At 34.5% G+C, this 19,037-nt stretch overlaps 1 protein-coding gene across 1 annotated transcript in view; it reads left to right on the top strand.

Annotated features, from left to right (window-relative positions):
• The window catches only part of LOC132110398 (integrin alpha-9-like), an 81,708-nt gene that overhangs the window by 15,871 nt on the left and 46,800 nt on the right, over positions 1-19,037 (top strand). The window contains exons 4-15 of the mRNA XM_059516968.1: positions 1,500-1,623; positions 4,596-4,663; positions 7,331-7,460; positions 7,538-7,623; positions 7,723-7,785; positions 9,031-9,168; positions 9,752-9,857; positions 11,604-11,698; positions 12,439-12,529; positions 13,405-13,450; positions 13,570-13,724; positions 16,936-17,096. Of these exons, the coding sequence (XP_059372951.1) occupies positions 1,500-1,623; positions 4,596-4,663; positions 7,331-7,460; positions 7,538-7,623; positions 7,723-7,785; positions 9,031-9,168; positions 9,752-9,857; positions 11,604-11,698; positions 12,439-12,529; positions 13,405-13,450; positions 13,570-13,724; positions 16,936-17,096 (1,263 nt within the window). The remainder of the gene's footprint in view (positions 1-1,499; positions 1,624-4,595; positions 4,664-7,330; positions 7,461-7,537; positions 7,624-7,722; positions 7,786-9,030; positions 9,169-9,751; positions 9,858-11,603; positions 11,699-12,438; positions 12,530-13,404; positions 13,451-13,569; positions 13,725-16,935; positions 17,097-19,037) is intronic.

Raw genomic sequence — 19,037 nt, forward strand, 5'->3', positions numbered from 1 at the left:
GAAATAGGGAAAGGAAAGTTTGTGGCAGACGATTATGGGACTGTATTAATGAGCTAAACAGAGAGGTTTTGGTTTGATGCTTGATCATTTCCATATTTTTTCCATGTGTATAATGACTTGATTAAAGCTATGCATCTGTATCATTACTGGTGTTTGCTAAGACAAGTACCACTATTTTTATTCCTCATACAAGCACATAAACCAATGCATTATACTTTGATGTGTTAACAGTTTGTGCTACGGACATGAATTTTAATGCATGTCTAACCGGCAGTAGTGATGTCATTGCAATATTTGATATTTGATTCAATATACATATTGATTTACAATTGGTTGTACTTTCTTGCATCTACAGGTTCTTGCATCTAATGCACAATTGACAGAAAACAAGAAAAACAGCTTTGTGGTTGCATTTTATTGACTTATAATAGAAGAAAAAGCACAGATGCCATTAGGGCTCATGCATTATTTCATTTATTTATTGGGCTTGGTCTCTTATGATTGTGACTTAGGATTTTCAAAAGCTTTTATTTATTTTTTTATGTTGTTTTTTCTTGTTTTGTCTTGGACGGAGGTAACAAAATCATTTTTTTGTAAAATAGTGTTTTTTTTTTGTTAGTTTTTTTTGTTGAATCAGTATTTTATATTTATATTTATATTTAATTTTTTTTTTTTTTTTTTGCATCACTTTTATTAATGATGCAACCTAAAGAGTCCATGCATTAATACTGTTTTTCTTCATGTTCTCTTGATTTTGACTTAAATTTCCTCATGAGCAAAAACAGGGCGCCAAATATCTGGCAATCAATAGAATAAAAATATCACAATATACATACAGTATAAAGTACTAATTATAATGATAATTGCCGTCCTGTTTTTGCTCTAGAGTAAAATGAAGTCAAAATCAGGAGAAAATTAAGACAAACAGTATTAAAGCATGGACTCTATACGCTTCTGTAACAAATTAATAAGCTTAACTGAAACTTTAACACTACCTTGCCTTGCAAGAAGTTCCTCTCATGAATTCCATCAGGAAATGCAACTCTACTTTAGTTTTTATCCCTCTGTCTATGACCTTTCTGCTTTCTCTCTTTCAGTGTCTCTCTGCTCTCTGGCTGCCTTCACAGCCTTCAGCTCTTCTGAATGAAGATGCTCAGCTTTCTAAAACCACCAGTGGATATATTAGATCCACGGCTGTGTCCACACTTGGCTCTGTGCTCAGTTTTTGCCTCAGAACTTAAGTTGGAGCAGGGATGAAGAGAAAAAGCTTTGTCTGTGTATCCTGTTTGTTTCTTGGTGCAATTATCATGCAATCCTTTATATACCTTACTCATGATACACATTGTATTAAATTGGATGCAGAAGAAACCGATGCTGTTAGGGATGTAGAGTCTGTTTATTGGGTTGTAATCATACTGTCTTTATACCCTGTATTTGCCCTGACTTACTTCGATAGTCCTCGTCTCTCAACCATTACTGTTTTCTTGTATTGTCTGCAGGCCTGTGCTCACCGCTGGAAGAATGTGTACTACGAATCGGAGCATATCCTCCCTCACGGATACTGCTCTGTCATTCCAGCTACTCTGCAGGGCAAGTCCCAGCCTCTCATACCATGTTATGAAGGTACGGCACGCTCTTTACAACTGTTACTCATCTCAGTGATCTTTCTTGCAGTGTCATTCCGGGTTATTTATATACTATTATAGTATTTAATAATATAGTATTTCATAAATGTGTATATGTATGTATGTATGTGTGTGTGTGTATATATATATATATATATATATATATATATATATATATATATATATATATATATATATATATATATATATATATATATATATATATATATATATATATATATAGTGATAGAGAGAGGGAGAGTTTAATTCTAGTCTGTGAATTTTGATTTTAAGAACATTTTATTTAGCTGTAATTTATTATTTGTTTACCTTTTTATTTGTTAAAAAATTACTTATTCAGTACTTTTGTCTTGTTTTTCAGCACAAATATCTGAACATTCTTAAATCAAGATACATTTACTTGAGATTCTAAATCACATAGGATCTTAAGTCTTGAAATTGCATCGTATTGTAATTTATTTATATATATATATATATATCAAATTTCAAGACTTAAGATCTTATGTGAGCCCCAAAGGGGTCAGAAAAATAGTATGTTTATATTTCTGACTCCATTGGCAGATAGTTTTTTTTTTCTTTTTAAGCATAAATTTGCTTAATTTTGTGTAAATTTGTGTGTTTTTGTGTGTGTGTGTGTGTGTGTGTGTGTGTGTGTGTGTGTGTGTGTGTGTGTCTGTGTGTCTGTGTGTGTGTGTGTGTGTGTGTGTGTGTGTGTGTGTGTGTGTGTGTGTGTGTGTGTTTTGTGTGTATATAAGTAATGTTAAGTAATTTGATCCTCAAGTAAATGTATCTTGATTTATGTTTAGATATTTGGAAAATAAGAAAAGAAGTATTTTTTTCCATTGGCAGTTGAAGTACAAAATTAAATATTCAAGTGAAATATACTGTTTAAAAAAACAAAAAGCACAAGATAATATAAAGTAATATAAAATAATATACAGTTTAGAATTTTAGTTTCACTTTAAAACTATTTTTAATAGTTTCGGTTTTAGTTAACAAAAACATCACCGTAGTCTTAGTTTCAATATCACTGATGGGATTTTCCTGTTATTCAGCAATAAAAGCATGTTTTAGTGGCAAATTATAAAGCAAACATCTCTATTACTATTGCTAATACTCAGGGTTAGACTTTTGAGCAAACCTCTAAGCCCAAGTATTACCATAATTGAACCACAGTTCAATTAATGTAGAAGCAGGTCAAGTAAATAAGCACAAACTGAAACCGCTGTTTCTCAGTGTGGTCAGAGCCGCATCCATGAGGCGCCATTATGGACTAAAGTCAAGGGAACCGCGTGAGAAAGATTGAAACTGATCCTGCATATTCATTCTACATGCCTGTTGAAATTGTGGTTCGGTTATGATACAATGATTTATTACAGTGTTTATTGAATCTTTGATATGCATGACAGTGTGCAATGTATTGTGAGGTAGTTAGTGATAATCAGCTCTATTGTTGGAGGATTTCTGGTCTTCATCACACTAGAAGTTCAGCATACACTCCACTGAAGCAGACTACAGAAATGACAGCCAAGTCCGAGACTCGAACTCTCAGAACAAGTTGGAAAGATGACACTATTTACTGTGGCACATGTTCACAACGGGCTTCACAATAAGTTATGACACCCTGAACTTCCTCCAAAACCTCAGACTCATGTATTCTGGCATCAAAGCGCTGGCACCTCCAGAATCAGAAAGAAGCAGCACACTGGAGAGAAATATGACCCGTCAGGCAGGGAGTTTGGAGGACACATTCAGGGATATGATGGCTAAATATTGGACTCTATGCACATCAAGATAAAGGATGGTTTAGCCTTTGTTTTTTTTAGCAAACATTGTGTACAGTGCATTAATATTCCAGATTCTTAATTTGATCAGCTTTGCCTTAATTTGAGGTATAACATTATATACCAGAAAAAATCATTTCAACTAAATTAATGAATAAATGTATTCATTCATTCATTTTAGCACAGTTCAGTAATTTTAATTTGACTTTTTATTTTATTTTAGCAGAATTAACAGTGTTTTTAAGGTAGTTTTTCTTTATCAATATCTCCTTTCCTTGTGCATATCCATGCAAAAGTGTTTTGCATTTACATGTTCATGACAGGAGAAATATTGAATGCAATACTTAATACACTAGCCTCATATTACGGTGCATTATGTTTAAGTCTCAGAATAGAGTATATTTCAATTTTCATCCTAGTGTAATGCTTTACCCCACAAACTTTCCAAGTGCATTATTATGAACTGTTTTTTATTTTTTTGCTTATTTTTACAAACTGAGAAATGAGTCAACATTGTTTCTGTGGTAATCGACAGTATGCCACAGATGCACAAAAATGAACTTGTATTGAACCCGCAATGTTCATTTAAGAGTGCCAATATCAAAACTGGCTTGCGCTTGCTGTTTATCGCTCCATCCATCATGTATTGTACGTCTCCATCAGCATTGAATTTCATCATCCTGGTAGGATTCCTCGATGTTTTGATTTGCTGTGGAAAGAGCAAAAGAAGGTGCATGAATTCTTGATCAGAATTTGTTTCCGTGTCTAGCTCCAGAGTTATTAATTTCCTTCCATATCTTTTCCCGACTCTAGTGAGTTGCCATCGGGGGCCTTGTGTATGTGTGTGCAGTGCATTATGGGGGGATCCAAGCCTAATATTTTCTGTAACCGGAGAGCACAGCGATCCCCCCGTTCTCAAAGCCCTCCAGAGCGAGAGTTTTTGTTGAACGTGGAGCTGCTAGGTCGTTCTCAGTCTGTCTCTCAGCCCACAGATTCCTCTTGGATGGAGCTGGGACTTTGACTAACTCCATATGGAATGTCGGAAGAACTCCAGTAAACGCTGGCTCTGGCTCACAGCGAAATCATTTGTGGTCTGTTGTTTTTTTCCTTCCTCTCTCTCACTCTCTTTCTCTCTCTCTCTCTGTCCCCCTACTCACTTTCACAGACCATAAGAAGACCTATGGGGAAGAACACGGCTCGTGCCAAGCCGGGATTGCAGGCGTTTTCACTGAGGTCAGTAGAAGTACGAGCGTGTTATGTGTTTTCACATGTGTGGCGCTCTGGGCTGGTGAGTCTGTGCTGTGGTACATGTATGAACAATCATATTTAGCACAGTATGACTATTCATCTAAAGATATCTGTCATTATTTACCAACCTTCATGTCATTGCAAAACTGTATGATGCTCTTCCTTCTTCAGAACACAAATAAAGTTGTTTAGCTAAATTTCCAATCTGTTCATTTCTATATGTGGTTATGAAGATCAATAAAAGTAGTCTGTACAATTTGATGTGCATTTGAATATTTTTAATATTTTCACATTTGTGAATCAGGATTGAGAGTTGTGTAGGATGGCAAATCAGGGGTATTATTGTCAACTAAAACCATAAAAAATAAATAAACGTTAATTGAAATAAAAATAAATAAAAAAACGTATTTTAATATATTTGATCTTATTATATTTCATCTAGTTGCCAAGGCAGGTCAACCTGAAGTACTAAAATAACTAAAAATAAATAAACTAAAAATAATAATAGAAAAATAAAATTAATAAAAACTATGTTTAAATGTTTTTAAAGTAATAAAAATCACAATAAGTAAATGTGGGTAAAATTAAAATAAAAACAAGAAGAAAACACTCTAATGTAAAATTTTTATAAAAACAGTAATTAGTATAAATTTTTGTATGAATTATACTAAAATAAATACTAATGGAAATAAATGTGCTATTATTATATTTTTAACTTTTATATTTTCATTTTAATTTTTTTATTAAATTTTTATTTTTGATTTACTTAACTATTAGTATACTGCAGAAGTGGACTACTTTATTTTGCAGTTATCATTCTTTAAAATTGCACATGTTAGCTTAAGGATGCAAATTGTTCATCCACTTTCCCTTTGTTTTGTACGTTGACCATTGCAGTGTTTTGTCTGACATGCAATCCACATGCAGTCCAGGCTTTGGAAGAAATGTCTGGAACAGATACGAGAACACAGGCTGACAGATGAGATGCCCAACAGTTCATCAGTATCATCACTAGATCACTCTTTGACCCTCTTCACTTTGCTTTTTGAAATATGACTGGAAACTCACTCCCTTTATGTTCTGATTATTGAGGTGTTATTCATGTTAAGAGATGGAGAAATTCAAGGCAGTTCACTAGGTTTTTAAATATGAACTATAGAGTCTTGTTGCATTAAAGCTGACCTCAACTGATGAAGAGTTAACCCATAATGAGGAATTAACCCATAGCAGAATGGCATCTGGATCAGCTGCTTTGTAGTTTGGATGCTAATTGCACTTTATCATTTGGCAGAATGTCTTTAGTGACCTTCAAGACCTTAAGCGTCTAAAACAGATGTCTTCATTCTTGAGTGAATGTTGCCGGCTCAGCTGGAGGTGCTGTTTTTAGGTGTTTGGCAGGACTGAATGAGTCAAATAGCATTTGTGTGGATGTTTTTAGCAGTCAGGCGTTGTGAAATGGTAAAAGCAGTGAAAGCGCCTGTTTGTGGCTTGACAGAAATCAAAAGAACTGCGTAAAGATCCCATGTCCTCATGACATGAGGGATATCCATGTTCCCAAACTTTTATATTTGTATTCCCTGAGATAATGGCCATCAGAAAAAGGGGGACGTTTTTTCCTCACCATAGTTTCAGAGCTAAACATTTATGACAAGTTGTGCGTTTTTTTTACTGTACTTTGATTAGAGCCCAACAGGGACCCGCAACTTTTTCAGTGGCTTGGTTTCACAAATATTGTTTTTCTGTTCTGTTTTCTTAATAGGGATTTTTTAAGGGTTCTAACCATTGCCAGTAAAAAAAACAAAAACAATTGACTTTTGTCAGTGCTGATTGAAAGTTTGTGATCAGTAAGATTTTTAATGTTTTTGAAAGAAGTCTCTTATTCTCATCAAGGTTGCATTTATTTGATCAAAAATACAGTAAAAATAGTAATAATTGTGAAATATTATTACAATTAAAAAGAACTGGTATTTCTGTTAATATATTTAAAAATATAATTTATTCCTGTGATGCTCAGCTGTATTTTCAACATCATTCCTCCAGTCTTCAGAGTCACGTGATCTTCAGAAATCATTCTAATATTATGATTATTATCAATGTTTAAAACAGTTGTGCTGCTACGTAATTTTTTGCAAACCATGATACATTTTTATTCAAGATTCGTTGATTATTATGAAGTTCAAAATAACAGCAATTATTTGAAATAAAACGTATTATATTTTTTTAATCATACTGACGGCGAGTCTTTTGAACATCAATATATTATCTTATATCATATTATATATTGTATTGTATCTCTATTCCAGACTTCTCTTCTGGAGTTACACATTAACAAAGTGTCACAAAACATGTGGAGCAACTAAAACAGTTCAAAGGCTTGAGTTTTCCTTCAGCTTAAGACTCCATTGAGTGATCAAAGCGATGAATAACAGCCGTCCGTTCAGCTCATGGTTGGGTTATCATCAGCAGATAATGCAGCATAGTTTGTGGCTTTCAGCTGACCAGAGTCTCACCAACACCTCTTTGTTTTTCTCCCATGATTTCAAATGCAACTTCGTTGAGTCATAAGGAAATCTTCTGAAGCTTGATAAAAAGTTGGTGTTTTTTTTTGTTTTTTTTGAATGGATCTCTATCGATTTTTATGTTGTTTTCTAGGAGCTGGTTATCGTGGGTGCGCCTGGTTCTTATTACTGGACCGGAACAGTCAAAGTGTTTAACATGACATCTAATACTCACTACAATCTAAATCAAGACAACCTGAGTCCTCACAGATACAGTTACCTCGGTAATACCTGCTCAGATATTAATAACCGCTTCAGTATTCACGCTGTGGTCAGTCTGTCATGGATTTGTGTTTTTTAGGGTATGCTGTGACAGCTGGTCACTTCTCCTCGCCGAATACCACAGACGTGGCGGCTGGTGCTCCTCAAGACAGTGGTGGTGGAAAAGTGAGTGGTTTCTAGCAGAATTTGCATCCTTGGTTCCAGGTTTGGTTTACATTACACTCACTTGGACATTCCAGAACTACATTGTCATCCATGTTTTAGGTTTACATCTTCAGAATCGAAGGAACGTCTCTTGTGAAGACCTTTCAAGCCTCAGGGAAAATGGTGAGTTTGATGCTCATTGTTTACAAACATAATTTATTCCAAATGTTAAACGTTTATATAAATTAGCATAGCTCCTTAATAGGAAAAATTCTCTTTTCTGAAGGACACAGAAAGAGTTGTTTTGGAGAATTTGTTGGGACTGGTACTTTTTAAACCATAAAAAGGAAAAAAAATCATAATTTTATCTATAAAGCCTACTGTATCAAATGTGGTACATAATTTTCCAAGGCATGTGATTATCAAAATGAGCAAAATGTTGCTAAAACCTGCTATACACAATCTACATGTTTTTAGCAAGAAAAAGGCTTTTAGTGTCATTGTAAAATTGCTACCGTCAAGTCTTGCCTCACTTATATCTTTTGCTGTAAAAAATCTACTGATTTTTATGAAGTAAACATAAAAATAACTTCAAATATGATCATCAGGCTTTGAGGAATGTTTATTTGTTCATCTCTCAGTCATTGCTGTACAGTATTTCATTGCATTATATGTTTGAAAATACAGAGCTCTGATTTTAAAACTAAGCATTTAAATACCATCTTACTAAGACATTATTGGGAGATATTGTGTGACAACTGATATTTATGTCAAATTTATACAAGTAGTCTAAATATCAGCAAACTGCACCAAATAAAATACACTATGATTTTTTTTCAAAGGTTCAATCCTCCTTATTTTTCAATGCGGAAGTTAGCCGTTTTTTGTGAATGTGTGAGACTTAAAAATCAATAATGAGAAGAATAACAAAGTGCAGTAAATGGTAAAACTGTCTGCACTACAAACCAGTGTGTTCATAATTAAGATCATGCATTAAAAGAATATGGAAAGACACAAGCAGCAAAAGGAGCTGTTTTGTACAGCTAAGAATAGCTGGAAGCGAGTGACACTGGAACCCAGACCCATAAAATTGACAAATTGGCTTCACCCCCTCTTACGGGAAAAATAAGGTGGAGAAATGCTCCCAATGTGTTTTCTTTTTCACTATTATTTCAGAAGTCAGCCTTTACTGAGTTAAAGTACTATATATGACTCATGCTCTATTTATCAGGTTTTGTGTTCATCAGTTTTTAGCTGAAAACCAGCTCTCATTGATGTACATTCAAATATGGGGCAGCGTAGCTAAATCATAGCTTGACTTTCTTCCAAAGGGAACTGAATGAGATAATGCATCTAATGGAGGAGTGATGTGCCATGTGCATGGTGTTGTAAACTGACCCGTTTGCTCTTGGCTTGGCTTGGTTTCAGATGGGCTCTTACTTTGGCTCCTCATTGTGTGCAGTTGACCTAAACGCGGATGGACTGTCGGACTTGCTGGTGGGAGCACCAATGCACAGCGAGATCCGGGATGAAGGCCAGGTTTCTGTTTACCTCAGCAGTGGCAATGTGAGTTAACTTACATCTGTGTTACTTATTAAAGTTCACTCAAAAATACCATCCAAGATGTTGAATTGGATAAAATGATCGATGGTCAGAATGAGAGTCCAAACAGCTGATAAAAACATAATCCACAAGACTCCAGTCCGCCAGTTAAACATCTTGTGAAGTTACTTGCATTTTAGCTGCAAGTTTTAATGAGGGATTTGTTTCTTTCAAACACGCAGCTTTTCTCTTCACAACACATTAACTGATGGACAGGAGTGGTGAGGATTATTGTGATGTTTTTAGCAGCTTTTTGGACTCTCATTCTGACGGCACCCATTCACTGCAGAGCATCCATTGGTGATTAAGTGATGCAATGCTAAAATTCTCCAAATCTGTTTTGATGAAGGAATAAATTACTGTACATCTTGGATTAGCAAATTTACATTTTTGGGTGAATTTTCTTTTAAAGATACAAATGTTGTCATGAACCTCACTTGAATGGTACTAAGGATTGGTATTCGAATGCCGTGTGGGATAAATGACCAAAACTTAAATTTGAAGGTGTTTTGAGCATAAACAAAATGTGTTGTACTTGTTTGTTCAGGGAGTGATGGAGGAAGTTGCTATACTGAATGGTGATAATGCATACAATGCTCATTTTGGAGAGTGTATCACATCTCTTGGGGACATTGATGACGATGGCTACCAAGGTCAGTGTACAGAGTGTGTTTGCGCTCAATATAATGACACATCAAAGCACTTCTATTGCTAGAGTCCTTACATAAGGAACACTCTGGGTTGAATTTATAAAACAAAAATTTGGAGTCTGTAATATAAAAAAAAAACTTTTATTCAGCAATGATGCATTATGGATCAAAAGTGATCAATTAAATGCTATTGTTTAAAGAATCTGGGAAAAAAATGATTATTAAAAATGTATTACAGTTTCCACAGAAATTCAAAGTAGCAAGAAATGTTTCATAAGCAGCAAATCGGCATATTAGAATGATTTCTGAAGATCATGTGACACTGAAGACTGGAGGAATGATGCTAATCCAGCATTAACATAACAGGAATAAATTACATTTTAAAATGGATTCAAATAGAAAACAGTTATTTGAAATTGAAATAATATTTCACAACATTACAGTTTTTACTGTATGTATGATCAAATAAATGAAGCCTTGATTAAAATAAGAGACTTCTTTCAAAAACATTTAAAAATCGACTCCAAACTTTTGAACGGTAAATATTCAGCTGTGCATTGTAAGTATGTTTATCTGAAGTATTCCTTTAATTCAAATTAATTAAATGACTAGTCTTTTCACTTTTCGATTTTCCTGGCACCCCGCTGTCTAGTCAGAGGCTTTTCTTGGCGTCTGCTTTTGCTCTTCACCTGATGCATTGCTCTATTTTTTTGTAATTGTAGTACAGCCTGTCCTCTATTCTCATACAGTAACTGTTAATGAAACTGTTTAGGGAGGCTGACCATCACATAATAAGCATCCATTAATGTGCAAAAGAGAAATTAGAGCTGATGAGGCTAATTAAAATGGCCTGATAAGTGGAGACAGATGTGTCAGATTAAACAGGAAGTGAATCTTTCCGGTGTAGGACAGTGAGGGGGTTGGCAAGAACAAGAAACTTATTCAAGCGATCAAGAATCCTTGTACAGAAATGGTGTTGCATATATGTAGTGAGAAGCATCTGTGATGAACTGATCAGGGGTCAGTGTGCTAGTAAATGTTCCTTTAGGAGGCTGTAACCATAAAGAGATTACAAGAGGTTAACCTGTCATTTGACCCGCCTCTTATTGGGTCTTTTCTTTTAGGTCAGGAAGATTTTTTTCACCAAACCCTCGACACTAATTAACACTTTAAAGTATAAAATGCATGAAGGTAAAGGGTTTTGCATATAGATATGCCAATAAAATGTCTCAGTCTCACATGGCAAGAGCTAGTGAATCAGATTTATAGTTTTAGTGCTGGTACAGAAATATAAAAGTTTTCAGAACTCAAAATATGTGTACTGCTGTTTTCCTGCACAAGGGATTTTTTTTCGTCTCGATTTCAACCCCCCTGAAGTTTCACAGACCTTTACAAGCTCTCAAAGACACGTAAGTGTCCATTAAGTGACTTAGCAGAGCGTCTCTCAAACAGAGATGGGCTTAAAGCAAACAGGCCTTTATTGGGATCCTGACACACACAAATCCACCTCTAGCGTTTCTATTAGAGGTCGTAGGTCTCTGGCAGGTCTTTGTTCAGACTTTCTTCTTGCTTGTCAGACCATATGATCCCCAATAGGATCTTGAGTAAAAGCCAAGGCAGATACTGTGTGACGACTCTATATTATGTCAGACAAGTTTCCCCAACAATAGAAAAAAATAATATAAAACGAGTGCTTTAAAGAGGTTCCATCATTCTCATTGACTTCTGGGTTTGTCGTTTGTGCTGTAGATGTAGCGATTGGAGCCCCCAAGGAGGATGACTATGGAGGTGCTGTCTACATCTACCATGGTGATGCTACAGGAATAGTTAACAAGTACTCAATGGTAATCTACCATTTTAATTATATATAAAAAATTTTTTTTTATTGCATTGCATTTTTCATAATTTATTATTATTTTATTATATTTTATTTTTAATATTTTATTTTATTGTTTTTTATTTTTATTCATTTTGTTTTAGAATTATTTTGTTTGATCTTATTTTATAGATTTTATGTATTTGTAAAATGTAAATGTTTAAATTTAAAAATGTAAATAAAATATTTAAATTAAAATACAAATTTTAGACGTTTACATTCAATGTAATATTTTTATTTATTTATTTTGAATTATTTTTTTATTTTTTTTTTTTTTAGAATTGTATTGTATTTTATTTACTTGCTACACATTCAACAACACTTGATTTAGAGACATGGGTACAAATACCACCATATGAATTTTTGTTTTATTAATTTTAACGTTGTCAGCTTTCAACAGTACTGTACCATTTGTTTCGATTTTTCCTTTATTTATGGTGCTATTGAGCTTGCCTGGTGTCTGTATTCAAATAAATCCCAAAGATTGGTTTAGTTGGCAGTGCATCACTTGTTTTATTCAGAAACCTTAAAGCTTTAAACGGAGCTGAGAGTGCTACACTGATATAGCTAGCTGAACGCATTATCAAATTAGCTGAAGTATTGAATAAATGAGTGGATGTTTTATTAACGATTTGGTCTGTGTGGATGTTAATACTGGTGTTTCTGATTAATTGATGTGATTTTCTCTCTCACCTGGATCGAATGCAGAGATTGTCCGGGCGAAGCATCAACCCCACCCTTCAAATGTTCGGCCAGTCGATTTCCGGCAATGTAGACATGGATGGAAACGGATATCCAGGTTTGGCTTTGCTGTAGACACTTTGCTCGTTCTGCTCATATGAACACTGAGAATGTTCCGAAAGAACTAGATCAAAACCGTCAGACCACTTACATTGGTGTTCTCTGCATAAAGATGGGAAACATGTAACGTTTTTACCGACCTCCAGTGAGTTTATTCCAACATGTGATCCAGAGTGACTGGTGAACGCCCAAAAGATTCTTCTCAACTTTTTTTTTTACATCCACAGAAGACTCTTGTGTAAGACAGGATTAATTATACGATGGAGAACGTTCCATTCTGTGATAATCCTGGGAATGTGGATTGAGTGTTTGTTTAATTTTCTTAACCGTTCTTTGACACATTCTGTCTGCTCTGATCTCAGCAAGCATTTTGTTTACAGCATTCCACAGTGGACACGGCGATTAATCTTTTACTTAAAAAAGAATTGCTTGATCTGTGTCATATACAGTATATCAGTTTGCATGTACAATACTTAAAGATAAAATGTGTTTACTAATTAGTGGTCATAATGATTTGTACACAACTCTATGTAATGTTCTGGTGACCAAGCATAACCCTTACAACTCTTTTATTGCAATGCAATTTACAAATATTAATGATTAATTACATGCTATTATAGTGTTTGGTCATGTTTTGAATGTATTCTGAATATTTTTATTTAAATTTTAGTTTGTTTTAGTCAATTTGTTACGCTCTGCTTTATTAACCTTTAAAGATACAACAGTTTGTCATTTGGTCAGCCCAGAAGTTTTACTCTGAAGGTCTGTAACAGTTTTAAAGGAACACAACAGCATAGCCTTGCAGGGTTTATATAACAGTTTAAATCATGTAATTATTCTTCTAAACTTTATAGTCTCTTTTTCCCATATCAGATGTGACAATAGGGGCGTTCATGGCTGACAGTGTGGTTTTGTTAAGGTAAGCTGTGCACTTCTGATCCAGCACAAGCTTGTATTTAAATCAGTTCCTAGTTAGTGTTCTCTGATGAGCTTTCATTAGGATTTAGCTTTGACCTTATTTGCTGTTGCTTGTGACAGATCCAGGCCGGTGATCTCTGTGGACGTCTCCATCTTCTTGCCCGTGTCGATTAACATCACAGTGCCACAGTGTCACGAAGGCCCTCAGCATCTCAACTGCTTCAACGTCACCATCTGCATGAGCTTTCGAGGAAAACACGTTCCCGGCCACATAGGTGAACCACTGTGGAATTATTATTTATTTATTTATTTTTATTTTACTTTGTATTTTATTATATTATTTTTAAGTTTAATTTAATTAAAATATATATTTTTTATGAATTTTTTTATTTTATTTTGTATTTTATTATTATTTAATATTTTATTTTATTGTATGATATTAAATTTAAAAATAGTTTTAAATAAAATATATATATATATATATTGGATTTTTTGTTTATTTGTTGTTCATTGTAACAGATTCAACATTGATACTCTATAGATACTCTACTAGATACTCTTAATAACTCTTTGTTTTTAACTGAACCGCTGTCTTTTCGCTCTCATGACTCGTGGTGCAAACATCCCTGAACTGGAGGTCAGTGCATGCTGTGCTGACCTTTATTTCAGTCTATTAACACGCAGACAGGCCTAGAATAGACTACTATGAAATATCATCAAATGTTAGATATAAAAACAGCAATGCACTATGTATCACTTTTGGCCCTCCCATGATGCATCCACTGGGATTTAATGCGAATGACCGCTTGCTTAGCTTTCGAGTGTGGCCTAATGGGAGATGGAGTAAATAAAGGGGGTGTTTTATAATGGTAATGGAGGTTTCTGGTAAGTACAGAGCAGTAGTGTCACTCCACTTGGCACCCGCATTGGAAAGTACTGCAGCACCTTGTGTCTGGGTGACACCCTGGATCTGTTGACTGTAGTGAGCTCATGGTGCGCTCACAGCTGGATGCATTGGTCCAGGAGCCCGTTCATTAGAGTGACGCCCTGTGAGAGCAGCAGGGTAATAATAGCTCTTACTCAGCATCAGGATCGGAGCAGAGGTCCCGCAATCATACATTTAACCTCGTCTGGGTGAATTTCACAAAAAACTGTCAAGAAATTCATCAAGTTGTGGAAAGAGAGCAGCTCTTTCTGGGGCCGCGTCCAAGAGTTCTGTGTTTTTGATCAATTTCTGTTTTTTGGAGAAGCCTGTAGGTGTAGATGGATGGATCTCACCAAAGAGATGTCTGGATCGTATTTCATCCCAAAACCCAAAGAACAAAAAGTAATTATTTTATGTGTCACATACACAGTCATATACAGAGTTGTAAGTATTTCTTTTTAGGACATAATCAATTAAAAGCCCAAAGTTTGTTTTTTGACATTGTTTTCATAATTCAAACCATTTTATTTTGCTGATTAACTCTATAATGCAAATATCATTATTATTACATGTAAAAATATATTATCTGAATTGTAAAGTACAATTGTAAGTATACATCATAATGGTATTTGTTACAATAACCTAAATGTGCTAAATGTTAAATCAATGTCAACAGTAATTAGAATGAAATTTTAACTGCATTACATTAACCCTCAAAGACCGAGACAGCCGCCCGCGGCTAAAAATAACTGTTATTCTTTAATGTTTAATAACTTTTGAACCACTAATCCAATCTGAATGCTTTAAAAAGTGATGTAAAGCACGTTTTCTCTCATTTGGATATTCAGAGGCACCGTAATGTAAGTGATTACGTCATCACATTTTGACAACATTGATTCGTCAGAAGAAACCATTGCTTTCGTTCCTCTGAGCCAAACAGAAATGATTGTTGACGCTTAGTCCCACCCCCGAGCCCAGATCGGTTCAAACCTTACCATATTCAACCAATAAGTAGTCTTTTGAACTACTACTTAACATATTGCTTTTGAAATATGAACGAACACAAAGTGAAAGTGAAATCTGTCGTGCGTGCATGAATACAAACACAAACTAACACGTTTGCATGAGAAAACTCTCTGAAAAAGCACAAAAAAACACACGACCTAAAACAAATCAAAAACAAGGATGAAACAGTGGTACATATCTGATAAAGCACTGGGATTTATGTCTTGGGTCGCTAGGTTCTAGATTCTGACGCAGATTACAGCCAACTGATCTATAATTTATATTATGTATATTATGAATATTAAGTAATAATTATATAGTTATATATGTTTTTCTGTTGCACTTTGATTTTTTTCTCACTCATTTTGTCTTTAGATTGTGAATCATTTGCACTGTTTTTGCACTGAATTGTTAAAGACAATTTGTGCAATTGTTTTTACTATATGCTGCATAGTTTGTGTTTATTGTTCGTACTCAGATTGAAAATATATTTCTCAGAAGAAGAAAAAAACTTGTTTGGTTTGGTTTAGTTGTCAAATAACACTCTTTCCATTTTCTTTACTCATTAAAATGTTTTTGGACACATCTCTATTGTTAGTTAACAAAATAGGCCTGTTTTTCACTTATAAGCGTTGATAACAGTATTGTAATAAATGGCTATAACTTGCTTGGGGAATGGTATATCTAAACAAAATTTTATTTGGAAGTGTAAAACACCCAGACACAACTTTCTAAAGAAAAATATCCAGACTTTAGGAGTTTCTGTTTGAGTACACAGTAAAAAACACCTAACTGTTGCTTGCATTTTTTTTTAAAATTCTGTAATTTCATTCATGCTTAGAAAAAACGAAAGAAAATTGAGACTTTAAATTAGTTATACTTAAACTGTAAGTTCTCCTGTTTATAACTATATATGGCACTTGATGCTGACTGCTAGAATAGGTCTGAAAAAGAAAGAAAAGTGCAGGTGTGTCATGGTCAGGTCTTTAAGGGTTAATGATAATTTTTTTGGCTAATTTTATTTACTTATTTTATTTTATTCACATACTTCTATTTATTTTTTCTTTTACTTACATTTTTTAACTATTAATTATTTTCATTGACATTTTATTTTCCGTTAATTAATTAATTCAATTTTATTTTTATTCTTAATTTATGACCCACACAATACTTTCTAATATTCATCAGTACATTTCATGTTTTATTTTATTTTATTATTGTTATAATTAATGTGTTTTCTTTTTCTTTTTTATACATTTTGGGATAAAATATGGCCCATACGTTTCTTAATGAGATTCATCAGGACATTTTGAACCATGTTTTTCCTACATACCATTGCCATTTTCTCAATTTCCAGAAATGAATCACAAACATTTAACTCTTGGACGTGGCCCCAGAAATGTTCTCGTAATGTTTTCTCTCCTTTCCACGACTTGACATCTTACTTGACTATGTTTTTAAATCCCTGAGATTGCCCTGGAATGCTTCTGATAGTGAGTTTTGAGAGATGTTTACACTGTTGTCTTACTCAAATGTGGGTGTCTGTTTCTCCTCAGAGTTGCTGTACAATCTGACCGCAGATTCAGATAAGAGACACAGAGGTATGCCGCCGCGGGTGTATTTTGGAAACGGTGGCGAGCAGACAGTTGCTGTAAGTCAGCGTTTCAGCCTGGAGATCAACCGACAGCAGTGCCATCACTACACGTCCTTCGTGAGGGTGAGTTTTCCTCTGATATTCCAGAACTTCATGCTCCCAGGGTTCATGCTTCTTGGATTTGTCCTTTAAACTCATGAAATCAAACTTTATTCTGACATACATGTTCCTTGTTTTATTGTGCATCATTCACTCATGCATGTTATCCCAGAGAATACATTTTTCATAAAACATTTGCTGAATGAAATGCATTTTTTTCCTCTAATTTTGAAAAGCTAATTACACAAATACTGCTCTTGTAGTGTTTTCGACAACCATTTGTAAGGTGAAGAAGTCTTGTATTATCTCTTAATCACAGAAAAACTGACACAGAGACTTGATTCCTGTCGTCCTCTGAGCCAGTTTGTTCCATTCTCAGCCCATTTTCACACGTGAATAATTCTGAAGACATTATTTTATGCATAATCCCAGTTTCCACTTTTCTCACTCCTTTGCAGATTGCAATTTAAAATGACACATTTTGAATATTAAAATATTTTGACTGCTTTTGTTATCTTGATAAGTGCATTATAGCTGATACATAATATAATTTGAAAAAACATATTTATAATTTATAAATATCTAATTTGTAAAATATAAGTTATGGTATATGTTTTGAATTCAGCGTCATTGAATTAGATAATATTAAGTTTTTTTTCTGCAAATCAGCTGAATTGTTTTCAAGATGCAGGGCTGTATAATTATATAGACGTTAAATAGATTTTAATTCACAATTTTAAGTTATGCATCCTTCCTAGAATCTAACTAATAGTTAAGTCTTAACAAAAAAAAAAGAGATTTATTTTAATGTAGTTTTTCAGATTAATTAATGTTAATGTAGAAAAAATTGTCATGTAATACCTACTTATAAAAAAATTATAATAATTAACGCAGATTAATGTTAATGCAGTATTTCATTTTTATTTTATTGTATTTTATTATTCATTATTTTTTTCAGATTTATGCTAATGTAGTCAAATTTGGCACGTAATACCGACTTAAATACTGATAAATACTTTGTTTATGTTTTTATTTATGTTTTGTTTATGTTTCATTATGCCTCTTCATAAGGAGATTTGTCATATTATGAAAGTAAATGGGTTGTGAATGTCATTTCATGTTGACTCAGTCTGGATGTATCAGCACCACAGAATTCATGCCGGTCCATGTGATGTTGTTTGCACTTGTCCTCGACTGACCCGCTGTCTTTTCTCTCCCATGACCTTTTCTGGAGGTCAAGCAGACTTTATTGCTGAACTTTATTTTACTCCATCAACATGCACCAAATAAGTCCATGTGAATTTTTCTGAGATAGCTTTGAAACAGTAGTCTTTATTTGTTGCTGGTTGGAGAGTGACTCTTGTGCTGTATACTGAAGACATACGATAGATTTGAGCGACCAAACTCAAAGGTTTTGCCATTTACTGCAGTCTTGCCCTTCAAAGATGTCAGACATATCCATGTTTTTGGATTTTAAAGCTCTTATTAAGTCATGTGGGAGCTCTTAAGAGAATTTCACTAAGTGACCTATAATAAAGTCTTGCTTTCAGAATGAAACACCCACCATCAGGTGACAAACAACTACCTTTGAAATGCGGGGCTCTTAATGAGAGACCTTGTTTCGCGACTCTATCGAGAGACAGCGTCATTGTGGCCGCACAGTTGGGCTCTTGTTGTCTGTTTTCTGGTAATAGGCTGCTATTCCTGCGTTCGGTCACAGCGTCAGTGTCCTCAGGGCAACGTGGAGCTTAAGATCTTACAAGGAGGCCCACACAGAGCCTGTAAATTTCACTGGCGCTGCTTTATGAGCCTCTGCAGGCCACTTCTCCATAGGGGAGCTTCTTACAGGAAGGGTACGCCCATACCATGCTCCTGTTTTTGCTTTATATGGAACAGCGCATGATGCAAATATGCATTAACCAGCAACATACAACCAATGACAATACAGTTCGGTTCGCTGACCTA

Source organism: Carassius carassius, chromosome 30, assembly GCF_963082965.1.
Source record: "Carassius carassius chromosome 30, fCarCar2.1, whole genome shotgun sequence".
Taxonomy (NCBI): Eukaryota; Metazoa; Chordata; class Actinopteri; order Cypriniformes; family Cyprinidae; genus Carassius; species Carassius carassius.